General features: G+C 41.2%; 1 protein-coding gene across 7 annotated transcripts in view; it reads right to left on the bottom strand.

The window, feature by feature from the left end:
- Positions 1–382: 382 nt before the first annotated feature.
- CSGALNACT2 (chondroitin sulfate N-acetylgalactosaminyltransferase 2) overlaps positions 383–19,832 on the bottom strand; it is a 45,531-nt gene continuing 26,081 nt past the window's right edge. For 5 of the 7 annotated variants that reach the window (XM_074999427.1, XM_074999430.1, XM_074999428.1 and 2 more), the window contains 8 exons: positions 19,366–19,489; positions 17,523–18,795; positions 11,757–11,973; positions 11,107–11,208; positions 9,101–9,279; positions 5,686–5,780; positions 3,223–3,304; positions 383–1,855 (listed from right to left, as the gene is read on the bottom strand). In XM_074999427.1, the coding sequence (XP_074855528.1) occupies positions 1,563–1,855; positions 3,223–3,304; positions 5,686–5,780; positions 9,101–9,279; positions 11,107–11,208; positions 11,757–11,973; positions 17,523–18,177 (1,623 nt within the window). In that variant the 5' untranslated portion in view covers positions 18,178–18,795; positions 19,366–19,489 and the 3' untranslated portion in view covers positions 383–1,562. The remainder of the gene's footprint in view (positions 1,856–3,222; positions 3,305–5,685; positions 5,781–9,100; positions 9,280–11,106; positions 11,209–11,756; positions 11,974–17,522; positions 18,796–19,365; positions 19,490–19,832) is intronic. The other 2 variants (XM_074999431.1, XM_074999432.1) reach the window with 1 other exon arrangement.

Here is a 19,832-nt window from a genome sequence, read left to right as displayed (position 1 = left end):
GCATGGCAAGAAGGAACTGAGCTGGGGGGATGTCAGGTGGTGCATATATTGGTTGCTGTATCGGTGCCACTCCGGGGGGCACCACACTGACCCTATGGCTGCTGGCTAGGGCCAAAAGTGTCCAATGACTGGGCGTGCACCAGTGCACACCCAACTTGGAATGCACATAAGCAATTACTCAAAGAACTACTTTCGGTTCTTATGTTGGTGGGATCAGCACTTGTCCAACATTAACATTAAGTTCAACTTTTTCTGAACAGATTATTTTGTAAATCTAGCATGTCAACATAAGTACCAATAAGACTACTACCCATCATGCCATACATTTCTTCCCTTTCATAACAACTTACTTTCAATAAAGTAGCTTGTAAAGGTTCTAAAATGCAGAAATATTCATTTATTCATCCATCACAGAGGGAATACCAACTGTAAGACATCTTGCATTACGTTCTCTCCCCTCTTTAAAACACAATACAGTACACTGTTTTCCACAATAAGTTACATAAAGGCAAATTTTATGTACATGTAAAAAAAGGATCAGTGAATAGAAATATTTTACACAGCACATTTTGCATCCAGAAGTCACATATTTTAAAATCTACTTGCCCTTAATTTTGAAACTAAAATGGATTTTAAAGAACAGATCCAGAATTAGCTGATTTAGAGACTGATTTTCAAATAATTTCTGAATTTATGGAGATTGCACATGCAAATCTCCCATCCTTCCCACTAAATAAATGACTCAACATTTATCTGAAAATAAAGGATATTAAAAATGATGTATCTAGTCAGACCATACGAAGCAACAGAAGACATGTGACCTGCTTTTATTTAAACGGCTTATCTTTGTACGTCCTGAAATATGCAGAAGGATTTTTTTTTGGCTCGTAGCTAGGATAAACAAATGGTACATGTCCAGCTTACTTTTGCATTGATATTAAACAATATTAACTCTTCTAGAATTTCCATTTAAGAGATTTCATATGTCCATTTTTCCTATAAATTATTCTCTAATGGGAATTACATGAATGGCTATTAATACAGTGAATTCCACTAGCAAATTATTGCCATGAAATCAACTTAATATACTAAGCTCTTGTGTACATTTTTCCGATGAGTTTTGTGGTCATGTGTGTGCAGCTATTATCCTGGAATGTGTAAGTACAATACCTTTCTAAAATTACACTGCAATGAGCAAAACAGTGTGTAACAATACTCAACCCACAAGACAGTATTGTCCACTTAATGCAATCCCTACTTACAATAATGCAAATATGAAAAAAAAATATTAAACAAGAGGTGAAGAAGTATTAGGACATACATTCTGCTGCTATATTTTCCATAATGTTCATACTGTAGAAACTTTATTGAAATAATTAATTTCAAAGCTCTTATCTCAGGTGCCTGAACCGGTGAGATATGTAGGTAACAGAATACCAAAGAAGTAAAATTCTTCACTGAAAGAGAGAGGCACTGAATTTGTACGCTGAATTAAGGCTGTAGAACAACGCTGGTTCATTTATGAGTTTAAAAAGTCTTCAGTCTTGCAATTAGATATCCTTTCAATCTATTGCTTCACTATTAGTCCTATAGGCCTGTTTACGCAGATGGGTCTCAATCTCCCCCCTGAAGACCAGCATTCCAAGGTGCGAGTGAGATGCTTCATTCATGGCTTTAGACTGGATGCACATGCGATATTGCTCTGGAGTCAGCTCATCAGCACAATGCTTCTCATGCCAGAGGTGAAACAGGCCTGGCACCGGGGTCCGGACCACAATAAGGTCTCCATGCAAGTACTTCCTGTATAGGTGAACATCCTCTCCACCCCAGCCTTTCACTTCCAAGTCAAACCCACCTGTAACAGCACAGACAGAGACATCTAAAAGTTTTATAGAATGAAACACAAGCATAACCCCCACTGTAGATATTTACCACATGAAATGTCACTTAATGACACGTCTACAGCCAATACCAATAGCACATTTCATATTTGTGGAGAAAAGCAAAGCAATTTTGCAGCAGAAACTGGCTTTCATCATGGAACACGGATTCCTGGCATCATGTAGGTTACAGCAATTACTTCACACTGACATAATGTGTTCCACTCACTTTGCATGTAACATATGTAATATCTGTGATACCTACCACCATTGTTCTCATGAAAATCAATAGGTAAGCCTTGCCTAATCTCAGCAACTGCAAATAAGGTGATCAAGCATTGTGTGACCAGCCAACTCAAGGGACCATAAACAAGTGGAAATAGCTCAGTGGTTAGGCACTGACCTTGTAACCCAGGACTGGAGTTCAATCACTAGGGGGGCTTTCAACGGTCTGGGGCAAGTTAGATTTAAAAAAAAAAAAATCTGTCAGGTATCTGATAGGTGAGGGTAGGGTACTAGATTTGATGACCTCTCAAGGTCCTTTCCAGTTCTATGACATATATTAGAATAAGTATCTCATGCATCACAGTTTGAGAAACTCTTGATTAAAAGAAGTCCTTTCAGCCAAAAGTGTACTACTATACTGATATGCAGATGCAAAAAGGTAAAATTATACATGTATAATTTAACATACCGTAAATATACAGCAATTGCATTGCTATTAGAAGTCAGTTTGGCACTTCTAACATTGAGCCACAAGAGGGTGCCAGAGTATATTTCAAACTAAGTAATCAGACAATTCATGTATTGGAGGGGTAGCCGTGTTAGTCTGGATCTGTAACAGCAACGAAGGGTCCTGTGGCACCTTATAGACTAACAGAAAAGTTTTGAGCATGAGCTTTCGTGAGCACAGACTCACTTCATCAGATGCTGGTCCACGGGACCCTTCGTTGCTGTTACAGACTATTCACGTCAACATTTAATACTTACAAAAGTGTAAAGAACCATTTTTAAACACATTAATATACACCACAAACTTCAAATGCTTGGTGATTGACTGTACGTGTATTAGTCTGACTAGAAAGATATTTTACTTTATGGTCTTCAATGCAATTAATGTAATGTTATTCATACGTAAATTGTTAAACGATTATATGAACAACAGTCCAAAACCAGTCAAACCAAAGCAGAACGTTTGATGGGGGAGTTCAGGAAATGCAAGAAGATAAACGAACATTTAACCTTCTTGAAAATCACAAAAGGAAGTAGAGAGTACTGGAGGAGCTTGGGAACTCCCCTCCGCAAAGTTAACAAAAAACCCACTGACGTAATGCCATCTTACCTACTGTCAGGAAATCTGTCCTATATTGACAAGTCATTCCAAAGCCAAAATCTCGCCAGAAGCCAGAATCCTTCTTGTGTACCTACAATTTTAAAATACGTATTTTAGTTGTTCCTCCATTGTGATATAAGACAAATTGAAGCAAATGTTGTGGGTATGCTTAATTTCAGGAGAATCTGTATTTATCTGATTATTTGCTTGACACTATATAACATTTGATATTTTTGTTTCACAGTGTACATGCATGCTGTTGTTCCAATTACTGGTCATCCTCCTCTAACATAAGGACCTCACAAAGAATGAGGGACCAATACTGTAATTTAGATTACTCAGAAAGCAGTCAGTCTCTTCATGCCTTCACCCTCAGACACATTCCTTTTGCAACCTCCAGCACGGCTTCCACCTGTTGATGCCAAGGTGTAACTGTCATATTCACCTATTCTGCAGCTAGCTCCCTCTGCTCTCCATATCTAATTCCAACATGGCCTTTCCTGACACACTGGCTTCCTCCTTCCCTGATCTTTTTCTGTTTCTCCAGAAATGCTGAAGTCTGACAGGCAGATTTGTCATAGTTTAAAGTTCATTCTTTACTCAACTAGAGCCAATTTTTTTTTTAAAAAAGAGAAAAGACAACCACATTCGTCACTCCCACCAAATCTTGTGGGCTCTCTTCACCAAGCTGTGTGGGTCCTGCTTCTTTCATGTCTCAAACCCCCAGCTCCTTTACTCCCAGTCCTCATTAGTCAATCTCGTCTGCACTCTAGTGTCCAGACATACTGTTTCCTGCTATTCCTCCCCTTCCCCAGCCGGGCTAGAGTACTGTTAGTAAGCACCCCTATTTCTAAGTCTCTCCACTGACTTCCAACCTCTGAGCACATCAGTTCGGGCTCTCTGTACTTTGCTCTGGGGCCTACATAAACCTGTCACCACCTACATTTTGGTCTCTCTTGCCATCAGTAACATCCCATTTTTGTTCTCTCTTTGGCTTTACTTCTGTGTTTCAAATATGCCAGCTCTTATTCTGAACACAGCTTCATTATCCATCTCCAACAGGATCCCTGGTCTTCCCTAGAACTGCAGCACCTGTCTTTCAAATGATTGCCCTACACTTGTTTTATTTAGAGTGCAAGCTCTTCAGAGAGGCAGTACTTCCTGTTTGCAAAGCACTATGTAACTTAATAAGTACTAAACATGCAGTTCTAATGGGATTCTTGCTACTGTTGGGTTAGGGGGCAGGGATAAGGCTGCCCTGCACAGAGGGCAGCCAGAATCCCAGTGCTCGTTTTCATGTGTTAGGTGGGGAGGCAGACAGCAAAGCTAGAGATGCAGTACATCTTCCTCTTCTCCTCTGCTGAACTGCGAGGGCAGACAGGATCACACACCTGATCACTCAGTAGCTAGCATGGCCAGGCCAGTGATGAACGATGCCAATGTGCCACTATCCCAAGAGGAGGGGAAGTAGCTGCTACTCCTTTTAATTGCACAAAAATAGCCAGAGCCATTCTGCATGCTGCATTACTCAAGGAGATTACATCCTGCAACTGCCGCTTAGTGTGGTAAGGTTCTGCTCTCATCACACTGTGGCAACAGCGTTAAAAAACACATTACAGCCCTGCAATTAAAACTGCTGTGCTAGTTTCACAATCCTTTGTGTTCTGTGTAGAAACTATATGTTTCCAGAATGAGTGGAGTTTGGGCACTTTACATTACAACATCCATCTCCCAAGCTCCAATTCTTTTATGTCTAATTATAGGAAGAGTTCTATTTTATCATCGTCAATGTCTCCGTTAAGTATCTAGGACACTGTTTCTCAACCAGAGGTACACGTACCCCTGGGGGTACAGCGAGAGTCTTCCAGGAGGTACATCAACTCATCCACATATTTGGCCAGTTTTACAACAGGCTACATTTAGAGAAAAAAAAAAAAAAAAGCACACTACTAAAAAGATACTACAAACTAAAAGTTCATTCAGACAAGGACTTGTTTCTACTGCTTCATATGCTTTACGCTGAAATATAAATACAATATTTCTATTCGAATTCATTTACTTGATGATAAGATGGTAGAGAGTCAGCAAGTTTTCACTAGTAGTCTTCTGTGATATTTTGGCATGTTTTTGTCAGTAAGTAGTTTTTAAGTGAGGTGTAACTAGGTGGTATGCAAAACAAATCTGACTCCTGAAAAGGGTACTGTAATCTGGACAGGTTGAATGGCACTTGTTTCAAGACCTCAAATTACCTTTGGACCATGTTTCTCAACCAGTGGTGTGTGTACCCTTAGGGGTATGCAAGAGAAGTCTGGGGGTACTCAGATATATATTTTTCTTTTAAAAGGGCGTACTTTCTTTTAAAAAAGAATTGAGAAACACTGATCTAGGTTATTTAGGATATCCTGCTGCACCAAGCTGATTCATTCAGATATAACACAAGGCTCTGAATGTCCTAAGAATCAGGCCACTTACCAATTGCTGCTCCACGGGAGGTGGTACATCTTGGTTGGCATAGACAATGGCAGGATTATAAAGGCTGAAAACCACAGGATAAAAGACTTTCTTGCCTACAAAGTTAGAAGAACATTGTTACTCACAGTAGGCCACCTGTCAGAGTGAAAAAGCAGCTTCTGAGTTTTACTTTTATGAAGAATATTCAATATTAATATATTTAATGGAAAAAAGCACAGACCTATGGCTTGCCTCCCATGATTTCCAGAGAGCCCCATACCATCTATCAAGAGAGATGTATACAAGAGCAACTGTTTACAGACTCCAACATGATGCAGTGCTAAGGTGGACATGAGTTTTTAGAGGAGCCCTAAAGTAAAGAGGCATGAATGCTAAGGAGGACAGGAAGACCATCAAGATCAGTCATCCAAGATAAAGTTTATGTAGACAGAGTATTAGAACCACTTCTTGGCTCTGTTAATTTGGGTGGTTAATTTCTACCTCAGCACTTGCAGTGACAGTTATACTTATTTCTGATATTTTGGCATACCAGTCTGCAGCTGACCAGTACTCCTCCTACTACAGACTGGCAGGTGAGGTAGTGAAGGCTGTCCAACATTCCACAGTGCAAGCCATGGAGTACTGGCTGGCAAAGAGGAAAGCCCTTGCATTATGCTGGGAGTTTGCATACATTGCTTCTCAAGAGCCCATGATCTACGTTGGGAGGACTTAAGTACTCCTCTCGTGCTGCTGCAGGGGCTCAGAGGCATGTATTCACCTAAGCTTTGTCTTCCCTGTAGGCTGAATTTGAGAGGGCATTAATAGCAGGATCCAAAGCCACAATGAAGGCACTTGTGACCCTCACTGCTGTTTGTCTCACCAATGTTCCACTTTCTTGAGCAGTACCCTTTCCTTCCCTCAGGAACAGAGCAAAGAAGCAGTGTGACTATATCCAGACTCAGGTGCCATACTCTCGGCAGCCATATGCAGAGTATCAGTTATTCCTACTCCAAGGAAATCTGACGTGTCACTTCCATTAAGTACAGAGATCAACTCCAAGGTTGACTTTATTGTGCGTCATTTCAACCATGCTAGTTCACAAAGAATTCCTGTGCTGTAACTGCTTTCAAGCGACTTAAATATTTAAACGGCCTTCCATCCACCTAGTATAAAAACATGGTGGCATAGAGGAATAAGAGACAGTGAGTTCAAGCCAAACGGGCTTGCAATTGTCTATCGCCTTTCTTAACAAAAGCCATCTTAGGACATACAAAAAAAAAGCAAAAATAAAAATAGCCTGCATACAACAAATTTGTAATGAGTAAAAGTTTTAAAAGTTCTGTTGGACCATCCACTAGGTAGCTTGCATATTAGCTCACAGAAGTCCTGAACTTTTCTACAAGATTTTATAACAAAGAGAGACATAAGCTTCATATGGTAGTGACAGCAGAGACTGGAACCCTGAGTTTAAGAAAAGACAGGAACTCCCAACTGCACTAAAATGGTGATAATGATTATGCTTTGTAAGATGTGGTGCTCAGTTTATAGGCTCAGTAATATACCAGTACAGTAAACGCTTGCTTTACGCAGTTTCATGTTGCACGAAACTGGCTTTAATGCAACTTTCACACTGTGAAGCTGTGGGCTCTCAGCCTGCCTAGCTTCCCTCAGCTGCAGGCAGCTAGGCAGACTAAGAGCCCCTTCCCCGGGGCAATGCTAGGCACCCCTCTGGGAAGGTGGGGAAGGCTTTTAGCCTGCCAAGCTGCCTACCCCTGCAGGCAGCCAGGTGGACTAAAACCCCTTCCCCCTGCTTCCCAGAGCAGCACCGCTTGACAGCCATGTTGATTCATGCCATTAAACCCACCCCCTCCCCCGCCAGCTCAACCCCTCCCAACTGCCCCACGGCACCAGCTCAACCCCTCCCCCCCAACCACCACACCTCAGCTCACTTCCCCCAGCAGGAGGCTCCAGGCACATGCCGGGGGGAAGGGGAGGCTCCCCTCCCACCCCTGGGACCCAACCCCCGTGCAGCCCTGACCCAGCCTGTGCATGTGAGGCTCCGCTCCCCTGCAAACGCCCTGCCGCAGTGCACCACTATTCAACCCCTCCCCCATCCGGCTGAACCCCCTTTCCCCAACTTGCAGCCCCAACTCACCCCCCCCAGCATGCTGTGCGGAGCTCACAGCCCCCCGCCCTGCTGCACCCCTGTTCAACCCCCACCCCTGCAGCCCCAGATCACCTCACATCCCCCCTGCCCCCACAAGGCTTCGCTGTCAGCCACCGCCAGCATGCACAGGGGCTCTAACCTCCCCTGTCAGCTCAACCCACCCCCACGTGCTGATTCGCTCCATTCAATCCCCCTTCCACCTGGCTCAACCCATTTCCCCCCCACCCCCAAGCACACTGGGGTGTCAGCTGCTGCAGACACGAGGCTTTACCCCCACCACCCAATTAACTCCCCCGCCCCCATTCAACACACCCCCGCCCCAGCATGCACATGTTTGGGGCTCCAGCTCCGGCCCCCCTACCCACCACCCCTGATTCCTGGGTCCAGTGCCCAGCATGCCCCAGCTCAACTGCACCCTCACACAACCCCTGCAGCCCTAACCTACCCCAGGCTTAACTCCCTGCCCCCACACAGGACCCCAACCCATCCCCCCAAGCCCAGCCTGATTTACACAGAATTCAAGATACCCACGCAACCCTTGCATACCTTGGTGGATTACTGTATATATGACCAACAAGGCTAAACTCCATTCCTTTTTAGCATTGCTCTTGGCTTTGTCAAACTAAGTCTTTTCAAGAAGAGTATTTCCCACACTTAGTCTCTGCTCTGAAGTGACTTTTTATTTTTAAACCAATGTACAACTATTAAAGCCACTGGAAGACTTTTTTTTGTTTTTTGTTTTTTTTTTTAAAGTGACTTTTTGTAGGATTCTCACCTATAAAAACTCTTTTGTATGAAATTATAGTATATATTTTAAAATCAACTGCTTGTTGTTTATAGTATATATTTTAAAATCAACTGCTTGTTGTTTATAGTGATATAAGACAAGACCTGTTGGAAGGTAAAAACAGAATTAGGATATGGGTCCAAACTCAGCTTCCTAGTTGAGTTCTACAATTTCTCAGAGTTCACAGAATCACAGAATGCTAGGACTGGAAGGGACCTTGAGAGGTCATTGAGTTCAGCCCCCTGCCCTCATGGCAGGACCAAGTACTGTCTAGACCATCCCTGATAGGCATTTATCTGATATTAATATTAGAGTTAATATTGCACTAGTTATATTGTGCACAGAGTTTATTTTTCCTTCCAACAGCTCTATACTATCACAATCACTATTATTTGCATTAATCCTCAGTGTTCTCATCAGGTTCTTGTACAGCCAAATTCAGAAGGCAAATCCCCCATTTCAGTTACTTAGCAGGAGCTCACCTGGTTCAGCATTCAAACGGCAACTGTTAAGGAACTCAGCTGTGAAATAGATATCAACATCACAGAAGAACATTAACACTTCGCCTTTCTCCCAGGCTCTGGCACCCATGTCTAGTCCTCGTCCCCGATTAAATTCCTCATTCAGAGAGACGAGGGTATAATTGTGAAAATTAGTTTCTCTATAATGGAAAAAATGAAAATGTAAATACAGATGTGTGGATAGAAGGGTGGCATTTCTGGTGCTCTAAATTAGCTCTGGATGGTTATTTAAAATATCTATTGGTACCAATCGTACTATTTTTCTAACTCATCTGTCGGGAAAATACACCTGGAGAATTAAGCACTCTTAATATTTAATAATCCAATCCCCAAGTTGCAGTGTCAGCTCGGAACCTTGCTACCACAATACATGCAGTAGCATTTCAAATAGGAAATCTGAGCTATTAATGCCACCATTTCCTGAAGCAGATGGGGATCGAAAGGCACTTCGCAATTGTCACAAATGGAGCATTCTGTGGGTGTGACTTGAAGTCAAGAGCAGAGTACCCTGGGAAATCAAAGCTACAGCACTGACTGCTGCAAGTGAGGCAATAAGCTGCAAGTTGTTCATCTCTTCATGTCATCACTTCCCACCAGCCTCACTCACACATTGAGCAGCAGGGAACATTGGAAAAGAGTCATGCAGAAGCACATAAACATATCCATAGGGAAAAGAGCAGAGCCCTCAAGTTCCGTCTGGAATCTCTCAGAAAGGGAATGAGGGAAACATCTGAAAACAGTACTAACCTAGCCTAATTAGGAACCCACTGAGCCAACAAAACCTAACCTGAAACAGTCATCCATAAAGAAAGCGGAAGGGCCTCAACAGGGGTGTGTGTGTGACAGTTTCCAAACACAGAAATCAGGTGAATAGTAACAGAGAGGAAGCCATGCTAGTTTATACACTATCAAAACAAAAAGCAGTCAAGTAGCACTTTAAAAGACTAGTAAAATAGTTTATCAGGTGAGCTTTCGTGGGACAGACCCACTTCTTCAGACCATAGCCAGACCAGAACAGACTCGATATTTAAGGCACAGAGAACCAAAAACAGTAAGCGAGGAGGACAAATCAGAAAAAGATAATCAAGGTGAGCAAATCAGAGAGTGGAGGGGTGGTGGGGGGGGGAAGGTCAAGAATTAGATTGAGCCAAGTACGCAGACGAGCCCCTATAGTGACTCAGGAAGTTCCCATCACGATTTAAACCATGTGTTAATGTGCCGAATTATTCAGTGTTCATGCTGACAGCCTCTTAATACAATTCTGCTGGGAAGCTTTGAAGATGAAGCAGTGGATAAAAACAAACTCTGATTAACCTATTGAGCATCGAGCAACTGAAACCCATATCTCGCTATCTGCACTATTACGTCCGCCCAGTATGTTTCGTTATTTGCAAACAAAGTGATCCACAGAAAGTTACGAGAAAGAAGGGGACATCTGGGGTCATATTGAAAGCTGAGAGCAACAGACGAATTGCTCAAGCTGAGAAAGATTCAGTGGCCCTCTGATAGCCAAGTGTCCAGCCATTTCTACTCACTATCACTAAAGGAAATCGCTGTTACTGTTATTTGGGACATCTAAGTAGCATATTGCATCCATAATTCTAGCTTCTGCATTTAGATTTCCAGTCAGCATCGATTCACTCCATACTTATGACAAAACATACCATTGTATTTCACAGTATCTAATGCCAAACATTAGCGAACCACTCCTAACCTCTCAGTTATGTGTTCTTTCAGAAGAGTCAAAGCATCACCTCATACAAATATTGACATTAGAGACTAACAGCCACATACCATGCTAAGAAGAATTAAAATGATGAACATACTGCAAGAAAGTAAAGTGAATTTTCTAGTTGGCTGCGATTGGCTCACTCACAAATTCCTCCTCACTCTTTGGGAGTTTTGTTTTCTTGATCAAAAAACAGCATGTGTATTCCTGAGCCTTCTATTCAGGCTCACTAACTTACCGAGCTACTGATTCTAGGATACTCCTCACTTCAGTTAGCCCATCTTGGCCAAAGTATACCACAGTGAGGTGAATCTGCTTGTCCTGATGAATACACACATCCCTATAATCAAGATGAGTTAGTATGAATTATTATATTCTAGCAAATGGCTCTCAAGCATTCCAAAGTTAACATATTAAATGTACATGCAAATTGTTTTGCAACAAAATTTTTCACTCTGACCACCCTACATAAAGCAATTTTGTGTCACACGCAGCTTAAGTATATGGCATATTGTTTTACAAATCACCTCTTGCTACTAAAAATTAATTCTGCGAAGTCATTCAACACTGTAATTCACTACAGTGCAATAGGTTACAAGCTGAAAAAAGTTTTCAAAGACTTCAAAGTATTCTGCATCTTCTAAAAAGACAGAAAAATAAATTTTTCTGACCTTTGCTTTTCTGATTCAAACAGGTCTTCCAAGCCTACAGCTTATTCCTGATAATGTAGAACTAAAGCGAAGACATTGACCAAAAAATCATATAATTAAGCACCAGATCTTCAGTGGATCAGCCATTCTTTTATTTATTCTGGAGTCCTAGCCTTTGGAGTATTTGGTTCATGTTTTAGTGTAAGGAAGAGTTACACAGTTTAGCTGATGTACTTACCTAAAGTTTTGCATAAATTGTGCAAATGCCTCAGTTCTTCCAGCAAGAGGGACAATAATGTTAATAACTGATCTGGAAATGTCAACTGTTTCACTCTTCACTTTCATGAGGGGTCCAAATGGTCGGAATAGCGTGACATGCCTGTACTCCATAACATCTGTCTTCTTATAATATAATTCATATTGAGTTCCCTTATCTCTCTCTGTGCGATAATAACCTGAAAACCACAGAAGGAATTTATCAAGTCAAGTTTCACTTCAACATTAGCTATTAATTTTAGAGGCACCACTTGATTTTACATCCAATATGAATCAGTACAGAAAAAATTAAGCTATTGGGGAAATGCTTTTTAAGTCACACAAAAAGAGATAAGCCTTTTGGGTTTTCAGCCAAAAGAAAAAAAAATCCAGGAAAAACTAAAAAAAAGATATGAAGAACAAATATTTCCCAAAGAAACATCTGTTTTGACAAAAATCATTTTCAATGGGAGAATGCAGATTTCAAACAGTAAAAGGCGATTAGTAAAAAAGCAGTCAAGTAGCACTTTAAAGACTTACAAAATAATTTATTAAGTGAGTTTTTTGTGGGACAGACCCACTTCTTCAGACCATTGCCATACCAGAACAGACTCAATATTTAAGGCACAGAGAACCAAAAACAGTAATCAAGGAGGACAAATCAGAAAAAAAAAAAACGATCAAGGTGAGCAAATCAGAGAGTAGAGGGGTACAAGTGGGGGGGGAGGTCAAGAATTAGATTAATCCAAGTGTGCAAACGAGCCCCTATAGTGACTAAGAAAATTCCCATCCCGATTCAAACCACGTGTTAATGTGCCAAATTTGAATATAAAAGACAGTTTGTCTGTCTCCCTTTCAAGAGTGGTGTGAAAATTTTTCTTCACTAACACGTAAACTCTTAAGTCATTAACAGAATAGCCCACTCCATTAAAATGTTGACTAACCAGTTTCTGGATCTGGAGTGTTTTTATGTCTGTTTTAGGCCCATTAACTCTTTGTCTAAGGGAGTTTGAAGTTTGTCCAACGTACAAAGCATCTGGGCATTGTTGGCACGTGATAGTATATATAATGTTAGCTGAGGAACGTGAGAATGTGCCCGTGATTCTGTGAATAACCTTGTTAGGTCCAGGGATGATAGTTCCAGAAAAGATACATGGACAAAGCTGGCAGTAGGCTTTGTTGCAAGGAAAGGTTCCAGGGCTGGTATTCCTGGTGGTCCTGGGATGGGAATTTTCTGCTTTTTTGTTTTGATAGTATATAGACTAACACGGCTCCCTCTCTGTTACTAGTAAAAAAAGCTGAGTGGTTTCTCTGACTCAGCTGTGAAAAGCAATTTGTAGCTTCCGGTTACAGGCAAATCAAATGAAGTTTTGGCATCACTGATGAAGCATACAGTGGCTCTGAGAAGAAATGAAACCATCATGGTTGAAAAGAATAGTTTGATTCAGTCACAAGAGACCAATGGACCACTGAAATTTTAGTCAGAGTAATGAGGGAGCTGAGACTAGTGGCAGGCTGACTAAACGGAAGGAGGATACTGAAAAAAAAAAAAAAACAAAAAACTTCATCTGAGAGGGAAGCCATACTTAATCAGATTAAATAAGAGCAAATCGGGTCACAGGGGAGGGGACAAATCTCCCATCAAGAACATTAAAGGAACTGGCACCTGAAATTGCAAGTCCTATAAGCAAGGGTTTTTAATTAATCTGTACACCTGGGAGTCATATATGATTGGAAGACTCCAAATTCAGTACTTAAATATAAGAAAAAGGAGCAAAAGGTAAAATATGGAATCTAAACACCTGGTACTTTGATCTCAATCATATGCAAATCTCACAAGATCTTACAACACATTTTGAAAGAGTAATTAAAAACCAGAGTTTAATAACCAGGCTAAGGTACAATTTAGCACAGGAGACTGAAAAAGTTAAGCTGTTCCAATCTCATTCCCATGCAGAGACAGGGCCCGCTCCTAAGGGTGGGGACAAAAAGGGGAAGCGACAATTTGAAAGGGCATGGGGCACCTACTAGAGCAGCCGGAGGGCTGGCCAGAGCCCTAGGCCCTTTAAATCGATGCTGGAAAGCGAGGCAGCTCTGAAGGGCTGGCTGGAGAGGTTAGCCCCATCTCCAGCCCTTCTGCCTGAGGTCCCGCCCCTTTGGTGGTCCAAAAAATGCTCTCCTCCCAGCAATTCTATTTGCAGTGCTATGCTCAGGAGCTGAGTGATCACCATGTTTGAGATTTGGAAGGCATTCTCCTCTCCACCCCAGACTCCCATCAGATTGGCACCCCATTTTTGTGGACCTCTCTCCCCAGAGTGGGGGCCTGGGAACACAGTTTGGACTAAAGTATATGGCAGATTCCCTGGAACTTAAGTGATCTTCATCAAAATTTGTGGACTTTGGTAACTCAGTCAGATAGTACTGACTTATTACAAGAGTAGGCAGGAAGGCTCTGGAGCCTGTAAAGTGCAGGTCAGACTATACGATATCAAAGGTCCATTCTTGCCTTCAAAAATTATGACTAAGTAGCATAAATTGTGCTGAAATATTTTGATACAAGCATTCTATGGTCTCAGAAATTCACTATTCCTGGGAATGGTCTCCATTAATGCTCCATCACTTGGTCTCCATTAATGATCCATACATGCTGCATTTGGGAGTATGTTGCATGCACTCTATATATATATATATATATATATATATATATATATATATATATATATATGCAGGACACAAAATATACTCTTCTAGATCAAGGAGGTCAATCTAAAGAGGATACTTCAAAACCACAGGTTTCCTTGAAACCAACATTGTCACATAGTGGTCTAAACAGTAGATCATCAGCTCCTGGTAGACCTTGTGACACTGCAGGGTGCCCAAGTTTGCAAAGACAACTCACAACCACTTGCCCTTAGCATGAGGAAGTCTCGCCTGTGCTCACTGTGGGGCAGCTTCCAGAAACTACCAGTCTCTGGCAACACAAGATATCAAAAAGTATTGGTGTCTACTATTTTCTGAAATGAGTCCCACACTGAGGAACAATCAAAGTAACTTTTGCTATTTTGTGTTAGTAGTTTTGACTTTGTACAATTCGTTTTAAGAGATTAATATTTTAAATAATTTTACTTACTTCCTAGAATTTGCTCTTATACCACAACAAGCCTAACAGTTTTGATTTAATTAGCCAGTTTCCAAATATTCATTCTGGAAAATTGTGTTCCTTTTTTAACTACTGAAAGAGCAAGTACTGGTATTGTTTGAAGGAGCTGACATTTTCACTATGTAGAACCTTCAGTGCATATCAACAACATTGGAATTCTTTGCAAAAAAGAACAATTAGTAATTTTGTTACTCTTGATTAACTGGATGAGAATAATGAAAGCTGATTAATTTAAAAGACACATGGTAAACCCATTTCTAAAATGAGTTCCAGTGGTCATGCTTGCACACCCATTATACAAGTTTAGAGAGGGACAGCTGCATGAAAGAGCGCTGTATGTGGAAGCATCAGAGGGTTTCTGGTCTGATTAATTCTCTTCCTAAAGTTATTTGGAGCATTCAACATGAAATTTTAGTTTCAATGTATATACATGATCTGCATTTTTCTCCTACCTTACTATTTTCTTGATCTGCCCAGGTCAATAACATATATGCCATAAACTATTGCTGAGCAAGCACAAGTGCACACTCACCAACATGACTTGATACCAGATTGGCTATCAGACCCCTAAAAGCTATTTACCTTGCTTCAGATTAGAAGATGGATTTCAAGCTAACTGCTCCATTGCACACAATGCTTGAATCTGACGTGGAAGGCATGGCAATAAGGAGAGCATGAAATGCTAGAACACACCAACAAAAGGGCACTAAAGAGTTGAATAAATAGTGAAATGCAGAAAACAGGAATTGGAAGAGGACCCAGGTCAGCCTGTGTCATATCTGGCAAGTAATAGGGTTTCTCAGAGAAAGCTTTTATGACCATACGGTCAGCTCCACTGAGAATCCACGCTACATACAAATTTCATTACTTACAATACGACATCATTACAAAGTGTATTTGAAAATGCCAGATTCTCTTTCACACATATGCATGTGTGCAAGAACACCCTAGTGAGGAGAAAAATATTTACATGGGACACTTGAGAAAGTTACACTGAACTAACTGAAGAGTTGAATTTAAAATGTATTTTTAAAGTGGACTACACTTGTATGGATGAGCTGATTCAGAAAATGTGGCCTTCGCTTAAATTCCCTCTGGAAGTTAATTAAACTTCACCTTACCTCAGAATGATAACAGTCACAAGACTTTAATTTGTGTTTAGCTAAAGCATTGTAAGCTAGTGGGAGAGGAAGATACGCTGGAGGTCCAGACTGACTTAGACAAATTGGAAGGCTGGGCTGCAAGAAATCTGATGAGGTTCAATAAGGGCACGTCCAGAGTCCTGCACTTGGGCCGGAAGAATCCCAAGCATCCTTACAGGCTGGGGTCTGTCTGGCTCGGTAGTAGTTTTACAGAAAAGGATCTGGGAGTTGTAGTGGATGAGAAGCTGGACATGAGTCAACAGTGTGCTGTTGTAGCCAAGAAAGCTAATGGCATATTAGGTTGCATCAAGAGGAGCGTTGCCAGTAGATCCAGAGAAGTGATTATTCCTCTTTATACAGCTTTGGTGAGGCTGCATCTGGAGTAGTGTGTCCAGTTCTTGGCCCCCATTTATAGCAAGGATGTGGATACACTGGAGAGGGTCCAGCGGAGGGCGACCAAAATAATTAGGTGGCTCGAGCATATGACCTATGAAGAAAGGTTGATGGAATTGGGACTATTTAGTATGCAAAAGAGAAGACTGAGGGGGGACTTGATAACAGCCTTCAACTTACTGAAGGGAGGCTGCAAAGAGGCTGGAGAGAGGCTGTTCACAGTGGTCACGGATGGCAGAACACGGAGCAATTGTCTCAAGTTGGAAAGGTCCAGGTTGAATGTTAGGAAAAATTTTTTCACTAGGAGGGTGGTGAAGTATTGGAATGGTCTACCCAGGGAAGTAGTGGAGTCTCTATCCCTGGAGGTGTTTAAGTCTCGCCTCGACAAAGTCCTGGCGGGGCTGATCTGATGGGTTTGGTCCTGCTTAGAGCAGGGGGCTGGACTCGATGGCATTTTTAGGTCTCTTCCAGCTCTATTGTTCTATGATTCTGTGATTAATATTACTGGTCTTGAATGTCCCCTTGTAGATATACCCCAAGGTACAATATCAAATTTCATGGTAGTGTGCAATATTGGGAGAGGGTTAGCACAGTGGTAGAGCATTGAGCTAATAAGTCCAAGGTTGTGAGTGCAGCCCTTGAGGGGGCCTTTCAAGGGCCTCAGGGTAAGTTAGATATAAAAAAAAAAAAAAAAAAAAAAAAAAAAAAATCAGGGATGGTAATAGGTCCTGCTGTGAGTGCAGGGGATTATTCTTGATGACCTCTTTAGGTTCCTTTCAGCTCTATGAGATGCATATATCTCCCTGTTTTAATATTCTGAAGCAACTGATTTTACAAGAGGCATATCAGGTCTAAGGTTTCTTTTTTTTGTTTTGTTTTGTTTTTTAAGTGGTGGAGAAATACTACATAGGAAAGTAGATATAAAAATTAAAGACATGAATAAGCGATCATCAATTTTGTTTTACAACCATGAACTCCTTTGCAATTCTTCATGGCGTATTATGACATGAGTTACAGCTCATCAAGAAATTCTGTTAATAAACTTTTACACTACCTTCTATGAAGTCATTTTCGCTATAGAGCTGTTTCTCTCCTATGCCATCATCATCATCTGATCTGTCGTCATCTGGATTATTGATTACCTCTAGACCAGCCTCAATAACTTCTACCAACTCATCTCGCTTGTCCTTTCTAACAGGTTTTTCTTCTGGGTGTCGAGTGAGCCCCATCTCCAACTGGAACACTTTCATGGAGGTAAAGCTTTCAAATGGAATGACACCATATTCACTAGGAAGCTTGGCTCCGATGCTCACTTCAGCCTTGTCTATTTGGGAATGAAGAAACTCTAGGAGATCATTGGATGTTTCTTCTTTGGTGCCCTGGTAGCCCACGCTATTAACTTTTGGATTCTTTTTTTCCTGCAGCACTTTTAACTTATCACTCATTTCTTGGAGCTCTTGCTTTAGCTGAGCAATCTGACGTTTCAAACTAGCAGCCCGGGTTTGATAGTGCTCCTCTTGTTCCTGTAGGAGAGCTTGGTAATATTCTTTACCCAAGTTCTCCCCTACAATGCCAGGCAGAGATCCATTGCCATCTGTTTGTGGAGCACACTCAAGCAGGTATGTGAACAACATCAAACTGAATAGTAAGGCAAGACCCACCAACAGCCAACGGGTCTTGGCTTGAAAGATTATACCTCTTCTGGGCATTCTTGTAAGATTTCAGGTTCCCCACCAAAAAGCTGATTTTCTTTTTCATACCTTTCCTGGAGCATCCACACAAAAAGACTTTTGGGGGAAAAAAAAAAAGCAGGGCCAGAGGGAGGAAATTAAGCCATAATTTTCTTAATAGTCACATTAAGATCTGTCATAGTCAAAAAGGGTAACTTTCAACTTGTGTCGTAATCATGTGATATTGGAGAAACAAAGTCTAAAGTTACTGTAACTTCCATGGCGAAAAGGAGCAAATGTAGCCTATGCCATCAGGGGCAAGTCTCATAATATTCTGGTGACTTGTCCAAAACAAACATCATGAATCCTTGATGACTTTTCCTGTTTTTTATTTCTTAAAAGCAATAGTTATTGTTTTCAGTCTGAAGTTCTTCACAGTGAAGAAACCTAGCAAACACTGGAATAACTAGACTTTTGGTGCACAACTGTTTTGCTTGTGCTCATTTATACACCACAGGACGAATCTACAGCTTAGTAACAGTAGTTTTCATTGAACAGTTTGACATTTTCCTCTGGCACTTGAGAATCGAGTGTTTTATTCCACTTTCTCCCTTCTTTGGGCTCCTATGGTTTAAATCAGCAATACCAAGGCAGAACCTAAAATTAAAGGAAAGGTGCACATTAGAACTACAAAGCAGTCAGGCAGCTGGAAAACACATGAAGGAAACAGTGTCCAAATATGTAGACATGATGGATTTTTTATTTTTTTTTTTTTTTAAGAGTTGTAAAATCTCATAGTTCTTTCCACTGTTACACATGAATGATTTTTTTCCTTACGGAATTGTCTGGGGCATGTTAATGAGAACAGCTAAATGAAATGTAATTTTTTCAATCAGATAATTTATATTATAATAATTCTCTTCCAACCTACTGGGGCATGTCTGAAGACCCTCTTCTAGTCACCATAACTGTTTTCTTCAAAATGTGTTGCTTATGTCCATCAAGACCCCTCCTACTCCTCTCCTCCCCTCCACCTAGTTGGAGTATCTGGGATCTATATACATTGCCATTAAGGTGCAAAGCCAGAGGGCTCTGGAGCTGATTCGATGAGTGCCACTAGGAGAAAAACCTTCCTACAAACAGGCACATGACACACACACCTAACTGAAATCAACATGAGCAACATCTCAAAGAACAAAGGTTACTAAAGATAGGTAACCAGTTTACCTTCAAGCTCTTCCTCATGTCAATTCCACGTAGGTGACTCCCAAAGAAGTCCCCCAGAGCAGAAATCAGTGTTCAAAGAGTTGCAGATTGAAGCACAGTTCTACGAGATGGCATCATTTCTAGCCTGTTGAGTAATGGCAAAATGCACTGTAAAAGTGTGAACAAATTGTCTCGCTGCTGCCCTGCAGATATGCAGAATGGGGGCTGGTGGCAGGAATGCTGCAGATGAAGCTTGCACTCCTGCAGAGTGCACTATCAATGGAGACACTGGTACTGTCAGCAGGTCATAACGTGTCCTGATACAGGCCATGATCCAAGAAAGAAATTCTTTGGGATGAAACTGGAAGAACTTTCAACTTCTCTCCAATGGCACCCAGACTTTCTAAATGGCTTTAATATAAAGAATTAGTGTGCACTTAACGTCCGGGGAATGAGCATGCACTCCTTATATTTATTTATATTTATTT

This window comes from Carettochelys insculpta, chromosome 7 (assembly GCF_033958435.1).
Source record: "Carettochelys insculpta isolate YL-2023 chromosome 7, ASM3395843v1, whole genome shotgun sequence".
Lineage (NCBI taxonomy): Eukaryota > Metazoa > Chordata > Testudines > Carettochelyidae > Carettochelys > Carettochelys insculpta.
Note: the sequence above shows the minus strand (reverse complement) of the source record. Positions and strands in the feature narration are given on the sequence as shown.